The sequence below is a fragment of the Nanorana parkeri genome, unplaced genomic scaffold, assembly GCF_000935625.1.
Source record: "Nanorana parkeri isolate BGI_ZX_2015 unplaced genomic scaffold, ASM93562v1 scaffold558, whole genome shotgun sequence".
Taxonomy (NCBI): Eukaryota; Metazoa; Chordata; class Amphibia; order Anura; family Dicroglossidae; genus Nanorana; species Nanorana parkeri.
The window spans coordinates 889,395-916,450 of record NW_017306826.1 but is presented as its reverse complement, the minus strand read 5'-3'; the positions used below and the strand labels follow the sequence as shown (position 1 = coordinate 916,450).

At 39.7% G+C, this 27,056-nt stretch overlaps 1 protein-coding gene across 1 annotated transcript in view; it reads right to left on the bottom strand.

Moving 5' to 3' along the window:
- SLC1A1 (solute carrier family 1 member 1) overlaps positions 1-26,124 on the bottom strand; it is a 48,827-nt gene extending 22,703 nt beyond the window's left edge. Inside the window, exons 1-3 of the mRNA XM_018562055.1 lie at positions 26,034-26,124; positions 25,685-25,829; positions 1,241-1,381 (exon numbers count right to left, since the gene is read on the bottom strand). Coding sequence (XP_018417557.1) covers positions 1,241-1,381; positions 25,685-25,775 — 232 coding nt within the window. The 5' untranslated portion in view covers positions 25,776-25,829; positions 26,034-26,124. The remainder of the gene's footprint in view (positions 1-1,240; positions 1,382-25,684; positions 25,830-26,033) is intronic.
- Positions 26,125-27,056: the final 932 nt, after the last annotated feature.

Genomic DNA, 27,056 nt, shown 5'->3' with positions numbered 1-27,056 from the left:
TTATAGCACTGTTTATGTTGCTGTAAATGAAAGTACAGTATAGATAGTTTCAAAACAGTTATATAAATAGGAAAGCAATGCCTTTTATTACTTTATTAATGTACTGCAGCAAGAGAAAAATACTTTTCAATCATTATGCTGCGTTCTGCCAACCAATAACAATTCTTTTGGATCTATCACCTATTTTGAAATGAAGAATAAAGATACACTTACTGTGTTTGTTTTTTCATCATGTATATGATATGCCTCCTGTCATATCTCTGAACTGTACCTGTACTCTCTGTGCTGCTTAAACATCTTGTCCACATGTGTGCCTTACTAAAATGTGAATTCTGGTAATGAGATATATTTGGCGAATGTAAAAATGTTACGTTTATCTTTCATACCCTTTGCCTTCTCTTTCATTTCAGCAGCCACTGTGAGCATGATTTGAAATGGCAGCTGGTGTTCAGAAGAGAATGGGAATTTACAAGGAGGAACTATAGTTTGTTGAATATATTAGTATAGTGTATCTAAACCCAAAAGCAAAAAAGTTATTATTCCAATCCTTGGATGTAATAACTGCATTACTTTTCTTTAGTTTTTTTCCCCCCTTTATTTTCACCTGGTGATCCAGCCAGTAAGCCTGTTATTGTTCAGCTTTCTTTTACAGGCCAAGCTGTCCAGTAAAAGTGGCAGATAGAAGGTTGATGCAAACCACTGGACACTGATGGGGTGCTCACAATGCTCAGCTTTTATTAATTTATATAAAGCCTTTCCAAGGGTGGTTGCTCCTCCATAGAGTCTCCATATAGTAGAGCCACCCTAAGACAGGTAGCGTGTTAGAAAAAAAACCTAAACAAAACAAAACAATTGCAGCCACCAGATTTAAGAATTGGTAAGCTGCAATATATTACATTTTTATTTTTGGGTTTAGATATGCTTTAAGTGTATTTCCAGGATAGAGTGAGGTAGGGTTATAACCCCGTACTCCAAGATAGAGTTCATGTAAAAGTTACTTATTCATTGAGACAGTGCAAAGAGTACTGAGAATGTACAAATGCAGTAACCCATAGCTATAAATTAGTTTTTATCACCTAACTGATCTGATTACAGTAAAGTCCAAGTTTATCTTAGTTACGCTGGGTTTCTGACATTTACATGTCACCAGGTTCTCCACACTGACCATATAATCACAGATATCAAGAAATTCCACATAGCATGCAGGGAAGAACAGTGTGAAGAAATGTTTAAAGTATACCTGTGATCATGCTGGATACAATCAATGGTAAAATGATAAGTTTTAACATCCGCATAAGAATATCTCCAGGAAAAGCAAAATATATTTTGTCCAAGTTTGAAAGATTTCCATATTCACGGACCAGAACACCAAGCCCTATACCTGTGATTTGAAAAAGAGAAAACAATCATCATCTGTTCTACAATACATTAATTTTGCACACTAAACATATATTAAAACAAAAAAAATACAATTATTCCTTGGAAAAAAAACCTTTAATATATCTTGCCATTGAAAGCCAAAAAAAAGAGCATCAATTTAAAATGTAAATGCTTTTTGTAAAATATACACAAGTTTTTGATCCTAATATAATTACTGCTTTGGTTTGGTGTTGGTAATAAATAGTAATCAGCAAAATGCACAATCTTTCTAGTGCTGCAGACAACGATTATTTTCATAATCAATTAGTTGCCCGATTATTTTTTCAACTAATCGATTGGTTGCATTAAAAAATCTCTCTCTCTCTCTATCCTTACCCCCTCCCCTAACCAACTAACTGAATATTATCGATTTAATTAGTTGTTGCTGCCCTAATCCTTTCCTTCTAGCCATGATAACTTCTAGTTAAATTCAACTGAGAATTTAATTAAATGGAATGTGTTGTGGTTTTGTATATATTTTCTTGCTTGAGTCACTATGGTAAGGACATCAATTACAAATAAAATGTTTTTAGTTCTTTTTTAGTCAGGTAAATATGCTAATAATAAGCTTGCAGGCAAACACAACTAGAAGGCACACTGAAAAAAGAGGCACCCTTGTTAAAAATTCCACCAAGGGGCAAAACTGTGATCATAGAGAAGATTTGAGAAACAAGGTGTGTATGTAGTTCCTGACAAAAGAAGAAGATGCTGTTTAGTAGACATGGCTTATCGCTGTGATTTCTTGCTGGACTAAAAACGAGGTCATGACTGAGATCTCAAAAATCTGTCCTCTCTGAACATTCGGAAATGCTGATTTGAATCATAACATTTTACTTCATTATCTAGGGAAATGTGATATAAGGTAAAAAGCATTGACTGAGCCTGCATCAGACAACATTTTACATACTGGCAAACCTCAAGCACAGGCAGGCCTGTCTTTGCCATTTCCTTATTTATTAATATATACACATAGATGTGACAGCAATTCAACTTCTATCCTTGCTTTGTATGTGAAAAATAAAGGCATTATGATTGGTTCCAGGAGGGCAGGTTTGGGCTATCCATACAAAGCAAGCAGATAACGCCTAGCTGTCTGTCTGAGACACTCCATAGGTGGGCCTGACAGGACACTTTCTTGCATGTTAATCCAAAGACAAAGATAAAGCTAAATCAGCAGCATGCCAGTCTTCTAGTAATACTTATTGGAATACCATATACATCTGTATGACTGTATCAACGACAACGACAGCTAATCAACCTTAGCTGGTTGTACAAAGGACACCTAAAAATATATAGCATCCTTGAACCTCGCACCAGACATTGCATACAGAAAAAAAATAGAACAACAGGTATTGTGAACAAAGCCCATAAAAATATCAAGACATACAACAATCAATGAGAATATAATACATATACTGTATACCATACATGGAAAGTATATGCAGTTATCACCAATGTCAGAGGGATACATTTGAATATTAAAGATCCAAAAAGGAATTTTAGAAATTGCACAAATACATCATCCATATAATATAAATGATAACAAAGGAAAAAAAAAAGCATATTATTTACCAAAAACCACATGGGATGTAGAAAACGTAATAATTTAATAAGTAAAATGGTATTCTATCTGTGGTTTAATCAAGCCAGCATTCTAATCTCCAAGGAAACAATACAATATATTTTGTGTTCAAATTACCTTCTTGTAAATGACTACTCCACCACAGATTTTATTTTATTTTTTACCCTGACTTATATACTTGTGAAAATGTTTTTAAACTTTAAAAGGGTTGGAGGCATTAATATTATACCCACCACAGTAGTGTCCTGCAAATACAATTCTACACTACAAACAGCGGTGCTTACAGGCGATAAAATGTCTAACATTTTAGTGTTACAGCTGATGTATTGCAATATCAATAAAAAATAATAGTAATAAAACAATAGCAAAGGTTGCAGATGTAACAATAGATGTAACAGAATATACTCAGCAGGACTTGCACATTTTGAAATGGATCTAAACCGTCATTTTACTAAGGCTTACAACCATAACTTTTTCCGTTTTTGAGTGAAAGGCAGTGATTATCTGCAAGGTTTTAAATGATACCTTTGGAGACATTCACCTTCATTTCCTGTCCATTACTTGGACAAGGAAGGAGAAAAAATCTTCTCAATGGGGACACACAGATGTAAAAACAGATGTTCCAACCTTTCCCTAAAAAAAACTGTCTGATTTGAGGAAATGTACCCTAATTCGTTTTCTGATATCCATCAAATAGAAAGTAAGTTAGAGAAAATCACCTGAACGAGGACACAGACTTAAAAAAAGATTATACTAGGTAATGATGAGTGACTGAAGGGGAAATTGGGTGGCTCCAGGTTTACTGACAATTTGCCAGTCCACCAAATTACATCACAATAAAATTGTGGGGTACAACAATCAGTAGTGGAATGAGCAAGGCTTAGCACCCTTGGCTGTATGGGGTATCACAGCAGATAACTAAGCAGAATACTTCTAATACATATGTACGCAAATGGTAGCAATAAAAGTGGGCTATGGTTCATCAGCAATAGATTGTTTATCAGTGGAAAAAATATCATCTATTTCAGTGGTTGTCAACTGTCATGTAACCAATTAGACACTTTGAAGCTGCAACCTATCAACAAAGTTCTGACATTGTGTCATGACAGTGTCAGATCTTACTGACTGGGTGCAGCTCCAGGGTGTCACACACATACGGAGAAGGTATCCAGCACATCTTCCCTGCATCCACTTACAGCAGGTATCCATTATATCCCCCTTTCAACCATCAGCAGATATCCAGCACATCGGCTCATCCACTTCACCCCTTTATTCCACTGTGCAGCCGCCCCAGCATTGCTCTTCCAACGGCCACTTCACCTCCTGCACACCCCATCATCCCTGACTTATTGCACATCACTCCAGCTGCAGCACCCCTTCCCTCTCCACAGCTTATCCCTCCCACTTCACCTACAACATTAAAACATGCCTCCCTGGGAAAGAAAGAAAGAAAAAAAGAAAGAAAGAAAGAAAGAAAGAAAGAAAGAAAGAAAGAAAGAAAGAAAGAAAGAAAGAAAGAAAGAAAGAAAAAGAAAGAAAGAAAATGAGTAAAACAATTAAGCTTTAAATAGACAAATATTTGTCATTGCGTCTATTTAAATTACAGGAACTGACATTTCAATTTTTGAATATTGACTCCCTTTTTAATACATTTTAAACACATGTTTTACAGGCCCATACTTTTATTGTCTGAGTATAAACATTTTTGTATTGTTGAAGCATGGACAGTTTCGGAAGAATTTACTGGTTCCTGGCCTCGCTAGGGTTGACAACCACTACTGCTCTAGTCTGATGAATCAACCTGGTTCCAAATGCACAATGAAACCTTCACTGACAACATAGGAATAAAAAGATACTGGGGCGCTTATGGGGTACCTGTCCAGGGGATACATATCATCCACTCTACTTCAAATGATCTAACATAGCATAGTAGCAAAAGTGTTGTAACTTGCACTGGCACTGTTTACTGCCAGTAGAAATGCAGAATACATATCAACATGCTTTGTCTGAAGCATGGTTAAATGTAATAATAAACGCAGGTGTAGTCTGTACACACAATGATTAACTCACCATAAAAAGAATAAATAGATGTTTTTATCTAAAAGATAGAGGTGTAATACTGTAAAAAGATGATGTTCCAAGTGTTCCATGTAATCCTTGCTTGGAATAAAAGGTGTGTCATCTAAAGCAGCTGTTTCAGATAGCATTAAATGGGGCAGGGGAATAAAATGTACACTATCTATTCACATCAGCGCAGTTTGCATGCAAATGCATATAAATGTGCCTGATGCAGAGTTAAGGTCATGGATTGGGTTCAGATCTATAGCTGACAAGTAGGGTTACTCACATTCAAACCCCACTATCCACACTCCAAATGCATTACCTCTTTCGGAACATGATTCCTCTGTCCTTCTCTCCTCACCAGTCCCTATTATTGGTCTGATGTATAGACATCTTATAAACTGTACAATTTAACTATCAAAAATATTATGCAACACTAAACCTTTCATCCAGTAGTAGGCTTAACTAATAGTTTTTTTACATAAGAATTCTCTGGCAGGGGTGTTTGCTTTGTCTACATACTCTGTTCTAAAATCTGTCCCTCTTTATTATCACAGAAAGTCGGGAGGTATGCTAATGCCCCCCCCCCCTCCTAATTTTTTCAAGCTGAACTCCAGGCATCAAAGCTTTTATTTAAATATATATCTTAATCGCAACAGAGAATACAAATCCACTTGTGTTCACCAAACACTTTCACAAGCCCAGATATATATAAAAGTAGCCGCAACATTATCGCTGCTCTCCACATAACTGTAGAGAGCACAGCTGTGGAAGGAACCCAGTAGGCTCCACCCACTACAGGCTGCCTGCATAAAACTACAGGAGGGGGCAGATACAAGACCAGTAACCCTGCACAAGGAGAGAGGGCAGCAGTGACTGGTCTTTATTACAGGAAGTTCCTGTACAGAGGCAATGTTTTAAACTGGATTATTGGACTACAGATCTGGAAGAAATAAACAAAGCACACCAAGATTCAAGTAAGAATACACATGACTCTTGTATTTAAAAAATATTTGAATATACCAGAGTTGAGCTTTAGAACAGACCCAAACGTCTGCTGTTAAGCTGAGAAGGGATTGGGGATTAATATGTTAAACAGAAACTCTTGAGCAACATTGAAGCTTTAGGCCTGGTTATAAAACTGAAAATTAAATATTAGAAAAACAAATCTCTCCTGATAACTATTGCTTTGATGTTAACTAACGTATCATCACTTTAAATGTTTGCACCACTGTTGCACTTATATGTTATTTGCTCATACTGAAGGGATCTTGGAGTTCTGGGTGCACAGCAACAATGGAAACTTGAGGAATGTGCAGAATACACAAATGAGAACTATTCAAGCATAACTGGCATAAATGCAGGACATATTCAAATTGGAATCCTGCACATTCACACTGACTGTCAGAAATTAGGGTAGTTCAGATACCAAGTACCATAATGTGGAGAGGTTGGTGTTAGACACATTAAAAAATCTAGATGGATTTGACCCAGGGGCGTCCCGAGGCTGGGTGACACCCGGATCGGTAATCGACTGTCACCCCGCCAAGACGTCACTGCGCATGCGCGTGACGTCACCATGCGTGTTGACGTCATTGCGCACGCGCGGCAGTATTCTGATACCTGCCGGCGGCCATCTTGGTGATGGACGCTGGCAGAGGGAGAAGGGGACAGTCACCCGGTGGGATAAGGTATGCCGCCGGGTCCCCTCCTCTCTCCTGATACTGTCGGGCGTTCGGTACATGACCGAGCGCCCAACTTTTCAGAGGGTGGTGACACCAAAATGTCATTTTGGTGTCACCCCTGCAATGGTGTCACCCGGGAGCTGGCTGCACCCCCCGCACCCCTCTTGTGACGCCACTGATTTGACCTACAAATTAAAGCTGAACTCCAGTTAACTCTTTATAAGCAGTTACACTAACAGTTTTATTTTTCCTTTTGGGATAAACATTTTCCATAAATGAATAAAAGCTGACCACTATAAGCCCCTCGTCAGTGATAAATGGTTTGTCTCAACCCGCTATCTGCCACTTATTCTGGACACCTTGGCCTGTTAAACAAAGTTGAAAAACAACAGACTTACTGGGCAGATCACCAAGTGAAAATAAAGCAAACAAAGCGCCAACAAAAAGGAAACGAATGCAGCCACCACATTTATAGATTGTTAAGTTGCAAAATGTCACATTTTTGCTTTGGGGTTTAGATACACTTTAGTAAAAATAATGCAGTACAAGTGCTGCACTTTGTGCGCCTTCAACACATTTTTTAAAAGGTACTGACACAAATAAGAGATGTTCATCCCTGCATCCTTGCATTAGGTAATGCTGGTCATCTATATGAACAGCAGCACACTGTCTTCAGGCCCACATTTTTGGGCAGACAAGTAATAGTTTGAAATGGAGATTTTTCAGCTGTAAATCTATTGCTTATTTAAAGATACTGACAGCATTCCCTCTATGTTACATGTGGATGTGCATACTTAAAATATCAGAAAATAAGAAAATATTTTAAAAAGTTCTTCCATGTGGGCCTGTATCCACACGTCTAATGGCTAAATAATGTTTATGGCTAAGTCCGTATGAAATGCAGAACACGACAGCTCTTCTTTAACCAGCATCCCTGGAACCATTTATATATATACAATTGGTACACAGTATAGTACTTTAGGGTATATTTCACTGCAGCAAGCCTCTTTCAGAATCATTATGTCCTATTCATTGGGCATACTTCCAGTAAAAATACACCCCCAAAACACAGAATGCCTATTGCAGGTGGCTGCCAAATAACAATTGAATTTGCTTTTGTCATTTCTCAGCATAGCCAGCCTTTTATGGTTTGTCAGATATTCTCTGCCACTAGCGTAGGGAAATGACTAGTTTATATAAAATTATGTTTACAAATTTTATAACATATGACTGTACTCCCCCAAAAATATTATCTTTATTTTGTAAATAGTCTGACAAATGATCAAGGATTCCATTGAAATTTTGATAATATGCTGTTAGACTTGCCATTTACCAGCGTCTGCTTTTTGTTACTGAAAGCACTGTGATAGAAACGGCAGAATCCTCAAATATTTTGCAGTTGTATTACATTTAAAGGGTTCTGTCCTATCCTGTCGCATTCTGGTTCCACTAGATTGTAGAAAACTGATTTCCAACAGGTACAGTTACTTTTCAGATTGTCCTATCTTTTGTAATTTATTCACACATTCTACTCACTTCTTCACTGGGGGATTTTTCTTCCACTTATGAATTTAGCACACAGATTGGTCTTTCCTCAGTGAGATTCCACCTCTACCACACAGATTGGTCTGTTTCTGGTGTGCATACCCTACCCTCTCCTCTTCTGCACATCCATCACTCTCTCTCCTGTCATACCCTACACTCTCCCCTCCTGCACATACTGTACATCACTCTCTATCTCCTGTCATACCCTACACTCTCCTCTCCTGCACATACTGTACATCACTCTCTATCTCCTGTCATACCCTACACTCTCCTCTCCAGCACATACATCACTCTCTCTCACCATACCCTACACTCTCCTCTCCTGCACATAAATCACTCTCTCTCCTGTCATACCATACACTCTCCTCTCCAGCACATACATCACTCTCTCTCCTGTCATACCCTACCCTCTCCTCTTCTGCACATCCATCACTCTCTCTCGTCATACCCTACACTCTCCCCTCCTGCACATACATCACTCTCTCTCCTGTCATACCCTACACTCTCTTCTCCTGCACATACATCACTCTCTCTCCTGTCATACCCTACACTCTCTTCTCCTGCACATACATCACTCTCTCTCCTGTCATACCCTACACTCTCTTCTCCTGCACATACATCACTCTCTCTCCTGTCATACCCTACACTCTCTTCTCCTGCACATACATCACTCTCTCTCCTGTCATACCCTACACTCTCTTCTCCTGCACATACATCACTCTCTCTCCTGTCATACCCTACACTCTCTTCTCCTGCACATACATCACTCTCTCTCCTGTCATACCCTACACTCTCTTCTCCTGCACATACATCACTCTCTCTCCTGTCATACCCTACACTCTCCACTCCTGCACATACATCACTCTCTCGCCTGTCATAACCTACACTCTCTTCTCCTGCACATACACCACTCTCTCTCTCTCTCTATGCTGTCATACCCTACACTCTCCTTTCCTGTTTTGCCTCCCTACTCCTCTCCTGCAGATACTGCTTGTCGTCATACCCTTTAAATTTTTTTGTGCACATAAAACCTACTAAAACACTTCTTTAACATTGTTTATTATATCCCTAATCTTGCCCATTTTGTAAGGATCCCAATTTTGCTAGTCATAAATAAAGGATAGGTACATATATTCGGATAGAATATTACATTCCTGCATTCCTGACAATGTGTATCCTGGGTGTAATTTAATTGTAATATAGAGTTTATATAGGGAGTTTTTTGTAATTTCCCGAATGCCGTATAAATCTGCACACCAACCAGTGTAGAACAGATGGGATTACTCCCTGACTGCTAGCAATTCGCAGGTGGTAATAGCTAGCACAGTGCCACATTATCAGGAAAATAATTAAAACATTTGCTTTTGTGTATGACACATACTTGGCATTGCTGGGCATGATCATATTGAGTCTTACCTGGGGAGAGCTCTGCACTGTTTTTAGCCATAAACATAATAAAATACTTATTAAATGTTATATTTTATCTTATTTTAAATGCCTTTGTTACATTTTCTGAATATGTTTAAAATGATAGAGCATGGGGTATAATTCTGATTCCTTAGCGCGTCAACATTAGTTTCATAACAACAACCTATTTATCAAGCTCTCATTGAACTCATAAAAGTGTTGACGCAGTTTATGTTTTAAACACTGAACTTATCAGATTATCATGCTAAAACCATAAGGCATTATGGTTGCTGCCCATTAGTACTGAAAGATAGCTATACTTAATGATTTACAATATTGACACAGAGAACATACAGAGTTTTATCTCTGTAATTTCTGTATAATATTACTTTAACCTAAGTAAACAATGTTTTAAAAAACAGTCTCATGAACACAATATTTCCAGCAGTTATCACGCAGGGAATAAACACTAATATTGATATATACTGATTTAAACTACCTGACAGGATCTAATTTCTATGATGAGGCATTTCCTTGTTGGTTCCTTATTGGTTACATATTATGAAGAACTCATGTAGAAACGCTGGAACATAGTGGATGTGAGCATCTAAATTTCCCACGTGGCAAGTAACAAAGTTGACAATTATTGAACATAGATCTTGCTGCTGGAGTATCCGAGCCATGAAAGAAGTCAGGGGCAATCTATAACTAAAATATCACTTTTTAAATCAGAATTGAGCAAATCTAGGTCCAACTAATATGTTTCAAATAAGAAGACTATTGAGTAACAAGCTTTAGGCCTTTACCGACTGGCATTGAAACTATCTGTGAGATGCGATCAGATAGGCAATGCATTGTTCTTTAGATTGCAAAAAGAAGCAATACAGCAGAACCATTGCGTGACACTGAAAAGTAAGATGCAGTGCCAGAGAAGTAGAGCTAAGCTTCATGTTTGGGTTGAATATGAGTTAGAACCCAACCAAGCCGTCTGCAGTTCGGCGAAGCGCTGCCATTTAATTCAATGCACCGCCACGCCCCCTTCCGTCCCAGAAAGCAGGTGGAAGTTTTGTGAGTGATCGCGGTGCGTTCCAGGAGCTACCGCTCTGGAAAGCACCGCTTTAGTTGTGAACATGGCCTAAATGACATGACAGATCCCCTTATGTTGTTGGAATGTAAACAACATGGGATTCTGGGTGACCAAATATGGTTATGACCAGATCTGGTTAATTATGTCACCCTAGATCCCCAACATTTTCATTCCAACAGTGCCGGGGAGCTGTCATTTGAGATGGGAGTAGCGACAGAACAGAATCTTTATGGCAGCAGGCCAGCATCACTGGGGAGAGCAGCCAAGCAAGGTACCCTCCCAATGTTAAAGGCATGTGGCTTGGCATGATTCAGGAAGGGGGGTGCAGGCTCACTGCCCCCAACCTTTCCTGTATGGCTAAGATGTATGCCTGGATAAGGGTCTTTTTATCTGGATCTCATAGCATTGTTATTTTTTTTTTAAAATGGTGCTGGCCTGCCCTTTAAGAGAAAAACCATGTTGTTTGGGTCACTCCCCAAAATTCACCTAAGACCCTTATCCAGGCATGCAGCCTGGCTGGCTACCCCTTGTTACTTTTTCCCAAAAAGTCCTTTATTAGATAAAAAAATAAACAATGCCCCCCCCACATAGTCCAGTGATATAGATCCACATCAGTCACAATAAGTGAAGCCTGATGATGTTCATGCACCACAACCAGCCACCACAACAATGATGTGCTGCTGCTACTCCTGTCACAGATACATACCGGCACTACTGGAATGTAAAAACAGCGGTGCAGTCCCAAGTGACGTCATAACAAAATATGGTCATGACCATAACTGGTCAATGATGTCGCCCAGGATCCCCGACCCATTTGTTTAATAACAAGCCAACAGGGATCTGTCATTGAGAGACGGCAGTGACGCCACCATTAAATGATTGATGTTTGTTGACAAACACAAGCTGGCAAGGATCTGTCATTTAAAAGCGGTAGTGCTAACATTGCTAAATAATAGATCTCTAGCCCCTGCTTGTAAAAAAAAAAAAAAAAACTTTGAAAGAACTACATCCTACTGCTCTGCAACTTCACTTGCATGTGTAGAGCACCCCAAGCATGTTATTTTAAGGATCTGTGTATTTTTAATATTGCCCTTTAAGCCACATTAAAAGACCATCTACCTTCGCTAATTGGTTTTTTTTTTGCAATGGTGCATGTTTCCCATGGCAGTGTTTAGCTACCCATGCCCTTTTTTAACAATCGCTTGAAAAAGGACAAAAAAAGAGTATATAAGTATATAGCGTATGTATTTAAGTGATATTTATGTAAATATAAAATACTTCTATTGATGCCTGTCCCATTTGTGGCTGCTGCTGCATTTGGAAAAACTCTTAGGCTAGGTTCACACCTAGGCGATTCATCGTGTGGATTTAGCCACGTGATATTGCGCAAAACACAGATTCCCAGTGAAGTCAATGGGGCCTGTTCACATTTTTGCATTGCGTCATGTGGCTGAAATTGCCTGTCACGCAAAAAAGTGCAGGAGCTATTTCGGGCGGTTGTCTCGCAGTTGTGGTCCTATAGACATCGCTATACATTGCGCTTTTCAAATCAAAATTGCGCAAAAAAAATGGCACGACAACCGTGCGGAAACAGCTTATTTTGTTCAGCCTGTACAGTGCTGTAGGAGCCGAAAATCATGAGCTGAGAATTACAATTATGGTTGTAGTACAGCTCCGACAGCATATCGCTCGCTCGCTCAGCCATTCAGAAAACATCTTGTATTCTTTTCACAGGATGCAAGACATTCTGTGAATGGAGGAGGTGTGGATGAATGTCACAATCTTCCCCCAACCAATCACATAACGCCTTGCAACATGTGAAAAAAATACAAGATGTTTACTGAATAGCTGAAGTGGAGAGTGAGTGACCTGCTATCATAGCTGAACTACAGTTGAAACTATAAAACTGGCAATATACAACATAAGGAGCCGAACAAGAGAAATCACTCGATTGCCACATCCACACTAAACAACATAGATGGGCAAACCCTCCCCCCCGTATATATTCTGACAATGGCAGTTGTGCCTCTGGCAGAATATGCAAACAGCGGCTGCTTGGCTGCAGTCACCGCTTTGCCAAGAATTTTCAGACTGGCTCCATCGACATTAGTTAATTAAAGAATTTACATTTGCTGAATGAAAAAGCACCGACGGGGCCACACGCTAGTCAAATTTTAGCCACGTCAGCAGAATTCAGCCAAAAACCTGGCAGTGTTTAGCCCTCTTAAAGAGAAACTTTACTCATATATTTGAAATGTCAACAAATACAATCTACACATACTTCTCACAGTGGACATTTTTTTACTAAAGGGCAGATTACTATCTCTCCCTTTACTTTCCGGAACTCTGGCACACGTGACTAGGAATGTGACCATGCACATCATCTCAGGGGAGAAAAATGCTTTTCCCTGAGATCTCATACAGATGAGATTTTCCATCAATGCTCTGCTGATGTAACTTTCCCAGGATGCAACGTTTGGGCACAGGCTGCCTCACTAATGCCCAAGAGGACCAGGAAGTGGAAAAACAGTAATTGTACGTAAAAGTAAAATATGTTTGTTTAATGAACGTAAGATGATTTCATATCAGCATGCAGAGCTATATGCTGATGTGATTTTTAGTGAAAGGGGTAAGGCCCGCTTTAAGCCTCAGCTCAGGATGTTTGGTGCTTACAGTACTGTACAGGCTGAATAAAAGTAAGAGTTTTCCTCACGGGTATCAATAGAGGTAGTTTATTATTACATAGCAAATATAAAAAAAAGTTTTTCCCGGAGTTCAACTTTTGGTGAGTCACTATTAGAATGCCACTTGAGCAATGAAGGTTGCAACATCCGTGTTATATCTGGGGCAGACTGAAATACCTGTTTGTTCTGTCAAAACAAGCTTTAATAATTCATTAATTTCAAGTCATTATTCACCAGTGAGAAGATTCACACTCACAATCAACCCACATTCTTGTCCCGTCTTTAAGTTTATAATTCATGAAAGTGTTTATAGACTTTCCCTATGACTAAATGATTAAAACAAGTTACATTTTACCTTAGTAGGTGCTAGAAAATAATATGTTCTTGTTAATGTTTGTCATTCAACAGCTAACCGTATCTTCTACACAGAACATCTATTGATCCACACGCATCAACCTTTGGACGCAGATGTCTTTCTAAAAATGTCGCCTGCACACACTGAATGGGTGATGGTTTCACAGTTCACAAAAATGCATATAATTTTCCCACAGATTTAGTTGCTTAACAAATCACTTCATGTTCCAGCAGCATTAAAATGTTTAACGGTGTGATCCATGTGTGGGAAGTATTCCTAGGTTCTAGCTTGCACAGATCACACTTTCAAATTTTTTTTGTATATTAGAGTAAGGTTGCAGAGGATGGATAAAAAATGATGTTGTGGTCTTTGCCTGTTGGTGTCTGTATCCCCATCTCACCTTATTCGGTTTTGTAATGCAAGAAAAGTCATAACCATATAAAACTAGAGTTAAAAATGCACACACACCTGGTGCGTGCGTGTGTTTAGGTTAGTAAATCACCCCCATAGTTGCAATAAATCCACAAAGGTGTTGGCATGGTAATGTTAGATAACCTAAAGGCCCCAGACTGGATAAAACATATCCACAGTGAATTTTTATGATGGATTATGCATTGATTAATTGTTATAGTTTGTTTTCTAGTGATAGCAATCGAGTGGGAAATCTGAGCAGATAACCACAAGGATGCAGAATTAGGGAAAGTTATCCTCTACTGGTTAAAAAATAACTCCACTTTGTAGACCATGGTTTGTGTAACATCCATATTCAGGGTGTAACATGAAACGTAATCACATCAAACAGCCCCCACTTGCCACAATTGCAGGGTTTTTCTCTCTACAGGCTCCTGTAATTGCTTTCATTTGGCTCAGCCACGTCATTCAGGTCTATTCACAGGATTTGTGAATGGGAAGACAAGTCCCATGGCAGAGAGACTTCCACCTCTCAAAGGAGTACATGTGCATTAATGTCTCAACCCTTCTAGTCCATTTAATACTTTCTCCAGTCCTGTAACAGAAGGTCTGTCCCTCAGTATGGACAGGGGATTGCGGTTGCAATGCTTTGCAGGCTCAAATGCAAAAAAAATAAAAAAATAAATAACTGCACATTTATTTCTTTTATTAATGCATTGGCCTTTATTACATTTTTAAAAATGCTGGACTATGCCATTAATAAAACAATGCTGTGGTTTTTTAGAATTGATAAATACTGTATGTCAAGAACATGAACATACATTTTTTTTGAATGTGCCTTACTTTCCATAACCATAAAAACAGAGAGGCAATATGTACGTCAAGGGCTTATCCTATTTGTCCAGTGTTACGTTACCTTTTTGCATGGTGCGCAACAGAGTGATCCTAGAGATGTGTGTCATAAAATACTGACTCCTGCAGAGAAACTGGGGGTTGGAGTTGGAGAAGGGAGCTGTGGGTTGTAAAGACAGTGCACAGTAACCGGGCATTTTTTATTCATTTTAGCTGTCATTTCTCACAGGCTGGCAGCAAGGAAGCAGTTGCCAGGCTGAAGGAAGGCTGTGGCCCAGCAGTGGTTGAAAACAAAAGGTTTGACAGATCAACCAACGACTTTATAGAGGACTTAGACAATCTGTGACGTTATATATATAAAAAAGTCTTTCTCAGAGGCACCTAAAGCATTCTGTCATTGGTATGCAAATAACTACTTGCTCTAAGATGGTTATTCACATATAAACAGATACGCTCAGGGCTGGATTTACTGTTTCTGCTGCCCCAAGGCCAAGTTCCCCAATGTGCACCCTCCCTACCAAACCCCCACCCCATGGAGAATGGCAACCAGATGGCAGGGGCAGCAGGGTTGGTTTTCTTTTTTTTTCTTTTTTCTTTAAAGCAGGACTAAATGTAGAGAAAAAACTACCCGCCTGCTGTCTGAAACCTCATGTCCCTGGTGTCGGGAGATAGGAATTCCCCACCCCTGCTGCCCCTTTACTCCCTGCCATTCCAAGGCCAGGCCTCGGTGGCCTTGTGGGAAATCTGACCCTGGATACGCTTCTTCACCACTACATGACAATGCCCGGGCCTGTTGATAGGTACTTCTGGCACCAGTATTGTGTTCTGCATTTACCACTACTAGGAGGTGGATAACTTTCAGATAGTTTAGGGCAGTTACAAAGAAAGCCTTTCTGCAATATTAGCTAAGGGCCAACGGCTTAAGCTGCTACCTACCAGCTACTGCTAACTTTGTTATTTTAATTTGGCCAAAGGCTTACTTTAAAAAGCCTGCGTCGCAAAAATGTAATTCTACATAAAGCTTCCCTGCAAAAGAAGAAAGTAAATACCTACCTCCTACCTCTCCAACTGAGCTGTCAAACGCCGCTCAGTGAAAGAGAAATCTTCTACTTAGGTGTGTTAAGGAACCCACACTTATGGGAGTGTCAATTTCCTGGTCCCTCAATGTTCTCTGGGGGTCCACTCTCTGACTTCCACACCACTAAAGGACACAGCAGTGATGTGGAGATCAATACGATAAGCCACTGAGTGCAGTGGGAGAGCAGGTGATCGACCTTCCTAGAAATGTTGATTTCTAAACACACTTCAGCGCACATCTCCTCTTCATCGGTGTGCATTTGGCAGTGGGAGAGGTATGTATATACATTTTTGCAGGGACATCTTTTTTGGGGTCCCTACGGGGTCACATTAAAGGGCAATAGTGGGCAGGACTTGGGGGAAAATTGTGTGTAGATGAAGTTGAGGGTTATTAGTAACATATCTCGCTTGCATCAAAGGCTCAGAGTACTTCCTCATCGAAGTCATGCTGCTAATCACTAGATGCCTATGAATGCTTAAAAGCAGATTGACATGTAGGTGTCCCTAAAGTATACAGACACCCAAATGAAGACGTGATCAGGCAGAACCGTTTATTCACTGAAACACAGGTCACACCACCATCACCCCGCTGGTTAAGACCCCTAACTCTCCATGTCACCCCTACATACATTTTTTCTATGGAGTTCCCCTTTAAAATGTAATCACCTTAAGACTGTATAGTTTAGCATGAGTAATTTACTTAACACTTACATAAAGCTGTAGGCATCACAAAAGACAACAATAAAACCACACTGACATATTTTTTACAAATCCTTTGGCAAAAGGCCCAGGTTTTGTAGGAAATCAAGGGAAAGACTTAAGTAAAATTTCTAAAATTGGCCAACTGGAGCTTTAATACAGATTATCACAGATCATTTGACAGATCTTGTTTTACAGGAAAATTAAGCAGAGTGGGCAAGCAGGGAATATATATTAGTAAACATCAAAGACGTGTAAAAACTTTTTTCAAGCTTCAACCAACAAACAAGCAGGTGTTGGTGCCATAGCAAAGCAATTATTACTTCTTCTGAAACTAGATAATCCACTGAATTGCTTCCTCCTTACATACAAAATGAGTTGGGGCATCCTAAGTAAATAGCAAGACTGCGAAAACATGTTTAGCTTTCCAAATTGATTCCTACTATTTTATAAGTAAACTCTATAGGGGTGCTTCTAGGGTTCTAATAGACCAGGAGCACCTCCTTGCACACAGATTAAAATATTGAGGGACTGGTAGGATAACATGTTTGGATCAAATCTAGTCATACACTATCAGATTGTGCAATCTCTATATGATCTCCGTTAGATTTAGCAAAACTATGCAATAGGAGGACAGACCTACACAATCCACTCAATTTGTATTATATGTGGTAGGCATTATTATATTATTATACAGGACTTATATAGCGCCAACAGTTTGTGCAGCGCTGTACAATATAAGGAAGACATTACAATCACAAAACAATTCAAGACAAGATGGTAAGGAGGCATTTTTATTTGATTCATTTATGCTAAGGTGGCTCTAGCCAACAGCATATATCTACTGTAGACTCACTTGCTTGATTTCTGTTGGACTTTAACTTACTCTCTCCTGACACTACATTCAACACTTGCCTTGGTTTTTTATTGATTACAATGTATACATTATGACATACAGTATATATTAATAGAATAAGTAGATGCTGGACTGCAGGCATATATTAAAAAGTCAATTTAATGCCGTCATGTATACATAAAAAATCTGGTATGATAGAAATGTGGTGGCTGTCACTGCAGATATGCTTTTGATCATACTAGTTTCCTGGCTACCCTGCTTACCCACTGGCTTTATCAAGAGTTCTCACTTTATTTGCTGCATGCATGCTCAGGTAACTAGCATTTTTAGGAGGACCGCAGCAGTAGTAGCCCCATATCTTTCTCATGACAGTTTCATTTAAATGCATGATTATATACAGCTGTTATAACTGTCTTAAAACAGAACTTTTAAACACTTAAGGTGCCCATACACTTTACAACCCTTGCAAGACTTTTCTCTTGCGAGCGTAGTAAAGTAATTTAAAAAAAACGTACGATCTGCCCATCTTGGAGAGGCAGATCGTACTTGCGATCATCGCAAGCACGCCCCCCTGAGGGGCGGGCTTCCGATGACTGCAATGCTGAATAGGCAGTGTGCGCGTGCGCACTCCGGCCCGTTCAGCAGTTGTCTCTCGATCATGTTAAAAACCAGCCGAAAATCGTACGATTCTCGGCTGGTTTTCCAACATGCTCGATATACAAAAGTCGTGCGACCGTACATTAGAAACGGTCGCACAGCTTCCACAGATTTTTTGTGGTCAAATGGAAAAGGTGCAACAGATTCCTCCATCTACACTTAACTGTGTGGATGGAGGAATCTCCACCTGGGCCAATCTGTGGCACTTTTTCCATCTGACCACAGAAAATCTGCAGATAATTGTAAGGTGTATGGGCACCTTAATCCAGGTGCATTGACTTGCATTAGACGTGTAGACGTCAAGAGATAATCCTCAGCCGGAGAAGAGGAAGAGAGAGGTAAGTGCCGACTGCCGCACGACCGAGGAGTTCTTTTTTAACATAAGCTTCCTGTGGGGAGGGGGTAGCAGTGCTTGACAATCAGTCTTTAATGCATACTGCTGTCTGCCTAGCAATGCTACTATGGCTACAGGAAATGATAGAACAGAGATGGCATCATTGGTGTGCTGCTGCTCCATCGTTGTTCAGTCAGTAGACTAAGGTGACACCACTGTATTCCTTAACTTTTATAGAACAAGTGGTGTCATCCTCCTGACTGTGCTGTGTGGCATAAGTGTGTGAACCATAAGACTGACTCGTGTGTGAGTGGCAGGTAAGGCATGCAACATATAGGTACTTAACTGTGTATTAGCTGCTTGGCCAAAGTTAAGCTTTAAGCTTCTCTGTGAAAAGCCTAATAGAAGGCACAACCACAACTTTCTACATTCTTTCATGTATTTGAACATTATTAATTGTTTGTAACTTGGCAAATATTGCTGAAAGAAAGATGTGGAAAATTATGTTAGAGCGTCCAAATGAACTATAAACAAATCTTTTGTCTATACAGGTGAAACTCGAATAATTAGAATATCGTGCAAAAGTAATTGCAGTAAGTGCTGCAAAAGGGGCCCAAACCAAGTACTGAGTACATATGCATGCTTATACTTTTCAGAGGTCCGATATTGTTCTATGTACAATCCTTGTTTTATTGATCGCATGTAATATTCTAATTTTCTGAGATTGTGTATCTGGGTTTTCATGAGCTGTAAGCCATAATCATCACAATTATGACAAATCACGGCTTGAACTATCTTGCTTTGCATGTAATGAGTCTATCTCATATATTAGTTTCACCTTTTAAGTTGCATTAGTGAAATAAATGAACTTTGCACGATATTCTAATTATTCGAGTTTCACCTGTAAGTGTACTTTAATTTAATTGGAGTGCCCTGCATTTTACTATAGGTGAACCAGTCAATGGTCATTAGTAATAATTTGAAACTCTACTCTTCAATTGTTATAATAGTGACATCTTACATCTCAGGGATTTTTTGATTTTTTTTATCAAGTCAAAGCAGAAGTGTCATTTTATAAAGCCTAGTAGAGGCTGCAGACAACAGGCAGCAAAAATAGACGCAAAGGCATGAAATGTGTGTAAATAAGGAAGTAATAAAAATCATAATGAGAACCCTCAGTAGGCATTTAACCCCTTCCAGTTTACAGTCGGCATGCTAATGTTCCTCTACACAATTCCCTGTGCTGAGTACACCCACTTAAATATCCTCCCTTTGAAAGCTAGTGGCCGGCACTGTATGTGACTTCTAGGTGTCAAACTTAACTGTCACTGACAACTATGATCCCGGATAAGGATCAGAAACCAATTGTGATGTCATTATGTTACTATAACATAGTGATTAATGCAAGCTGAACACTTTGTTCAAAAAATAGGGTTCCAGCTTTCAGAGGATATTATAGCCTGTAAATGACAGTGTGCCTTTGTTTAATGCAGAAATTGTCTAATGCAATGGCAAGGTTTATATTAAAACAGTGTACCAAATGAAAATTATATTTCCTTAAAAAATTAAAACAAATATTTAGATGGGCAAATCAGTCATAAAGGTATACTTATGTTACCTGATGCATACTAACCCTGCTAAATTTGGCCTGAACATTTAGACTCCAATGACCTCTGGGTATGAAGGAGTTAAAGGGTATGAAATATACAAAATTTTGCTATGGGGCCCTGTGATTTCTCTGGGAAGGACGAAATTGCAAAACAATACCGGCGCCTTCAAATCCAAAAAGAGCCCAGCAGTAAAAATACAGCAAACACGATGGAGGCAGCTCCCATAGATTAGATGGACCACCAGTCTATGAGAAAAGGAACAAAAGAGAGCGCCTCCATAGTGTAAAAATGTTATTTAATAGTAAAAACACGCAGCTCTAAGGCTGTACTTACAACAGTTCGGTAGAATAAAAACCAGTAGAATAAGGTGAGAGGATGGAACCCCTGGCAGGGAGAATCTGGAGCGATGTAAAACACCAGTAACCAGATAACCATTTATCAATACAGGGATCGAGGTTACTGGTGTTTTACATCGCTCCAGATTCTCCCTGCCAGGGGTTCCGTCCTCTCACCTTATTCTACTGGTTTTTATTCTACCGAACTGTTGTAAGTACAGCCTTAGAGCTGCGTGTTTTTACTATTAAATAACATTTTTACACTATGGAGGCGCTCTCTTTTGTTCCCTGTGATTTCTAGTTACACCCCTGGAAAGAAGCATTGTTTAAGAAATCAGATTTAGTATACAGGAAGTTACAAGGACGCTATCAGGATTAACAGGTGTTTACCTGTACTTGCAGAAAATGTACTTAGCCTGAAGTAAAGATATAAAGATTTTGAATCTGCCATATCTAAAGAATGGTAAAATGACTGCAGCATGTAACATTTGTATTCTTGGGGTTAGATATACGTTTAATATAGTCTGAGGGTCGAAAGAAAACATGTAGCCTCTACAGTTACTTTTTTGTTATAGTCACATATTAAGTAACATTTTAAACATCTAGAGTTTATACAACACAGCTTTAGATGCACATTTAATGCCTGCCTTTTCTTACATAATAATCTATTTTTTTTTACTATTCACTAATTTTCAATCCTATTTGCAATACCATACCTTATCATAGTTTCTAACTTGTTAAAGTGATCCAGTTCAACGGAAAGCAAACAGCAAGTAGTGCTTGATGTTACAGAACTGCTGTACCTAGTGTGCAGAGGGACAACTTTAAAGTGCACCTGTGCTCAGACTGTGAATATTAAACTACATACTCATGCACTACATATTCATAACACGCAGTAAGCACTGCAAGGGATAACTGCTAATTTTTGTCTAGGTGCTAAAAAAAAGTGAAACTCACCTGTACTGCGAAGCCGGCTTGCTCTTAAGGTGCTCACACACCTTGCGATATTCGCGGGAAATCCGGCGATCGTACGATTATCGCAAGGTGTGCGATCTGTCCTACTGTAAGGTCGCACGACTTTTATCTTAGGAACATGTTCGAAAAACTGCCGAGAATCGTACGATTGTCGGCGGGTGTGTGTGGCATGTTCGCACACTGCCCGTTCAGCATTGCGGTCATCGGAAGCCCGCCCCTCAGTGGGGCGGGCTTGCGATCATCGCAAGTACGATCTGCCTGTCCAAGATAGGCAGATCGTACATTTTTTTAATTACCTTACAAGCATCGCAAGGCAGAAGTCTTGCGATGGTTGTAAGGTGTGTGCCCAGCTTTAGACTGATCCATGGAGCCTCTCACCCCCTCCTCTGTAGCAGTCTAAGGTAAATTTTTATTATTGCTATTTATATAGCGCTGACAATTTACACAGCGCTATACACATTCCATTCACATCAGTCCTTGCTCTCAAGGTGCTTACAATCTAAGGTCCCTATCTCACATGCATACATAAAAGGGCCAATTTACCTACCAGCATGTCTTTGGAGTGTGGGAAACGCACGCAAGCACAGGGAGAACATGCAAACTCCTTGTAGATAGTGACTTGGCTGGGATTAAAACCAGGGACCCTCAGTGCTGCAATGTAGAAGTGCTAACCACTACCCCACTGTGCTGCCCATGATGATGTTCTATACATATAGATAGATGAGGACGCTGAGGAACATTGCAATGCTGCAGTGTAATGTGGCTTCAGCGACCGGAGAAGCAGGGAGCCAGCACAGCTCTTTGGGTAGATATAACTTTGTTTTGAGCACCTAGACAAAAACAAGCAGTTATCCCTTGCAATGTGGGCATAGCCCCACTACAAGGGTTAATAAAATGTTTGCCCGGTGTTCTTTAAAACAAGTCATCCCTGACCTCTTTAGCTGCTTTTATTGTAAGTTATTTATTCCCAAAGATCCTCAAAGACTCTAGAGTCAGTTTTAGTCCATTTATATAGGTCTGTTTCAGTCCATTTGCTTACAAACCCTTGCTGGCTGTTTACATTAGAGGGCTGGCAGGCTGTTCATTTCATTTGTGTTGTGAAGGGGGTAAGGTAACTTGCATATTCAGTATATGTAAACACATTAGTGTGCATTATATGGCACAGGTTCGTGATAAAGTCAATGAGCAAAGGTGACTATTGACATGGAATAATAGTTACCCATTCTGGTTTATTACACTAAAACTATGTCAGTGGGTGATCTGCAACATATCTCCTACATATAGAAACAACTGATTGTTTGCGCTGGATTTTTTCTGCAAATCAGTACCATTCTCTCTAAATAATGCCGCCACCTTTTTTTTTTTGCTCAGTGCATAAGGATGCACACATGCATCCTTATGCACTGTATGTGCACACATGCATCCTACATTTCACTGTATGTGTTGTGAATTGAAAATTAATACATTTTTACTCCAGTCCCCTCGACAAAAACAAACACTTAACCCTTACAGTAAGGGGGTAGCTCCACTGCAAGTATGTCTTTTTTTTTTGCTTTTATTGCATATTCAGTATATGTGGACACATTAGTGCACATTATATGGCACAGGTTCGTGATAAAGTCAATGAGCAAAGGTGACTATTGACATGGAATAATAGTTACCCATTCTGGTTTATTACACTAAAACTATGTCAGTGGGTGATCTGCAACATATCTCCTACATATAGAAACAACTGATTGTTTGCGCTGGATTATTTTTGCAAATCAGTACCATTCTCTCTAAATAATGCCTCCACCTTTTTTTTGCTCAGTGCATAAGGATGCACACATGCATCCTTATGCACTGTATGTGCACACATGCATCCTACATTTCACTGTATGTGCTGTGAATTGAAAAATAATAAATGTACTTACTTAAAACAAGCACTTAACCCTTACAGTAATGGGGTAGTGCCACTGCAAGGATGTCTTTTATATTGCATGTTCAGTATATGTAAACACATATACTGTTTGCTCAGTGCATAAGGATGCACACGTGCCCTATGGAAGGATCTTTCCTGAAGGAGGATCAATCTGATTTCCCAAAACCATCTAATGTTTATGTGCTAGATTAGGTGCACTACAGTAGAGTTCATTGACTACATCAAGTCTCTGTACCTGTATACTTGTCAATGATTAGTATATGGCTAACTGAACCTGCACAAACTGTAGGATTAACATGCCTGATTTAGGAATGAGGAAGAATAGGCTCAGTCTAACAACAACCACACCAGTACTTTTCTCAAATACTTTTATCAAAACAGCACACAGTATTTAAAGCAGAACCCCAGGCAGAATTTTCTTAACCTTTGCATTGGGGCTATCCCCGCTGTGCAAAGGTTAAGTGCTTGCTTGTGTCTAGGGGATAAAAAAAAGCTATTCACACAATCCTGCCAGCCGGCTTGCTTTTAGATTGGCCCTTCTAGTCTCTCTCTCCCTCTGCTGCAGCAGTCTAAGGTCCCATAAATCATCAGGTTCTATACACAGTGTATAGATACAAGGACACCGAGGAACATTTCAATGCTGCAGTGTAGGAGGAGAGAGGCTTCAGTGACCGGAGAAGCAGGCAGCCGGCTCGGTGGTTCGGGTCAGTATAACTTTTTTTTTTAGCACCTAGACAAAAAAGAGCAGTTAACCCTTGCAGTGCCTGGGGTAGCCCCACTGCAAGGGTTAAGAAAAACATTTAACTGTGTTCTAAAATGTGAACAAAAACACCTGAATGCCATAACACAAGCTTAGAACTGAACTCAGTTAAGGGATGAAGTATGTGCGTATGAGATTATTCATCATTGATTTATGAAAAGTGGAGCAAAGGAAAAACAAGGTTTCTGTTATAAGCTTTATCTTGAAATAACATAACTATCCAGTTGGTTGCTATGTACGTAAGAATGTACCTGCACTTCAGATTCATAACTTAGCCCAAGTGATTATCCACTCCTCAAAGGTTGCTTCCAAAATGTTATCTGCACACTGAAGAGATCTGAGAAACAGGCAACTCATACAAACACTGTCATAAATGCTTTTGCTTTAAACCAATTTTTAAGAAATAGATGGAGATTTTAATGCATGCCTTAAAACAACTATAAACAAGGCAAATCACATAATTGCTGAGAGTTCAGGTCATGTCATCTACAGTTCTACTACACTCATGTTGGGTCTACATGACTGTGAAGGAGTTACGGTATGCAGACCCTATATCTTCCAAGATGCTGCCTCAGCGTATAAAAAAAAATCTCCTGGTGCTAAAATGATGCAAGCCAATTCTCCAGTTGCACTCGAGGACTCATGAACCTTTGAGTCTAGGGGGCAGGATGTCTAGATGAGTACTTAACACTTGGATATCTCTAGCATGATCCAGAGCATTAAAAAAATTGTAAAAATTGGTTCTTAAATGAAATATCTGTATATAGATCTACGTCAGATTAGAATGGCAGATAGATAGGAGGAGGATAGACCATTTACATACTGTACAATATGCTTAAATGACAACCTGTACTAAGCATATGCACAAACATGCTGCCAGAACAGAACACATTACACACTAATATAACCGATTTCTACTGTTTTTTCCTAAATGACAACTGTAGCACACCTGCTAGAATGTTAATGATCACTATCCCTCTAATGATAATTGGGAATATTGCGCTGCAGCACGATTTGCATTCTGCATCCCATTTAAAGACGTTTGAAGCAGATAAAGCAGCTGCAACAGACCCAGCAGTCAGATGGATGTAGTGTTTCTAAATTGGAATTATATGATGCTAATCCATCCTGTTACCAAGGCACCAGCATCCGTACCACTCATTATTAAGGCTATACCTCCCCTCCCCCTACATTATGGTTTAGATCTAGCCCATGAGACGTATTTTACTGCTAGCTGCAGAGGATATGATTCCTGTACTGGATGCGACCCTAGTTCAATTCAGTCTCATTGTTGATCTGATTGTTAATATTTTAAAGCAAATAAGCAAAGCTGGATGCAATAAATAGGCTTTGAAAAAGGCATAGCACTGACCTAGTACCACTGCCACCACAGTGACGATGAGAAGCCAGTTGTTCTTCAAGATCCTCTTGCAATCACAGCCTTTCCTCATCTTCTTCCCCATGTTGCAGGGTTCCTTCTATGTGGAATGTTTGCAGGATGGATGGACAGTGGAGATCTGGATGGAGACAATGCAGAGAGGTGTGAGAACGGGAGGCTATGTCACACTGCAGGCATAAGGGAGATCAGTGCACTCTCTCCTTCCTTTCACTGCGGCAGCCTCCCTGCCAATGTGCCCTAATCTGTCTCTTGTCTGTGCTGCAATTTCCAAGCAGCTCACCCTCCCTCTTGCTAGTGATAGCAAGGAGTATTGTTTGCATACCTATCTGCGTGAACTGCCTCAGATCTGCTGCTGGCTGACTTGCTAAAAGGCACATGAACCTGTTAGGCTGTCACTGCCTCCCTCCTCCCACTCCTCCCTGTCTTGTTTGCCCTACCTATTACTAATGCCAGCGAAAGTAGGAACTGTGCCTTGGTCCGCCTCACTGTTTACATAGGCAGGAGCAATCCACTAAGATTATTTCCTCATCAGCTCTTCTCTGAAACTCTAATCCATACTGTTGTGTAAAAAACCTAAACTCATTGAGATTGATATACTAAAGGCAATTAAAGTGACACTAAACTCAGGAGTTAAATCTTAAAATTACATTCAAGTACCCTTGCTATTAACATGAATGTATCTTATTTGTGTATCACTCAGCTGTAGATCCTCAAATCATCTCTGAATTGGTGCTGACACTGTCCTTCCTTCCGTATGGTGGCTACTTTTGTTCCCCATGGTCCCTGTGTGTGTTGTAAAGTAGTCATCACTCCAAGCTCGCTGCCATGATGGACTATAATATCAAAACAAATTAATAAACTAAGCATGGGACTGTAGTCCATCACAGGAGTGGAGTTGGAGCGGTGACTACTTTACAAGACACACAGGGACCATAGGGAACAAAAGTAGCCCCCCTCCAGAAGGAAGGACAGTGTCAGCACCAATTCAGAGATGATTTGAAGATCTACAGCCGAGTGATACACAAATAAGATACATTTTTGTTAATGTTTAAGGTACTTGAATGTATTTTTAAGATTTAACTCTTGAGTTTATGTCACTTTAAGCTGTTCACTTTGCAAGGAAATTGGCATGTTGCAGCAGAACTATACATTAGACATGAAAATGTAGTTTTGTTCCGATTGCAGATTCAGACACAATTTCGTGAATTTGGACATTTGGATGCATCCGAATGTCCGAATTCCAATGAGGCCAAATGCAAATAAATCCAAATGATCTTTAATTAAATTTCGGCTCATCCGAAATTGTGTCTGACACGTGACTGCGTTCCGACCCGAAAGAAAGAAA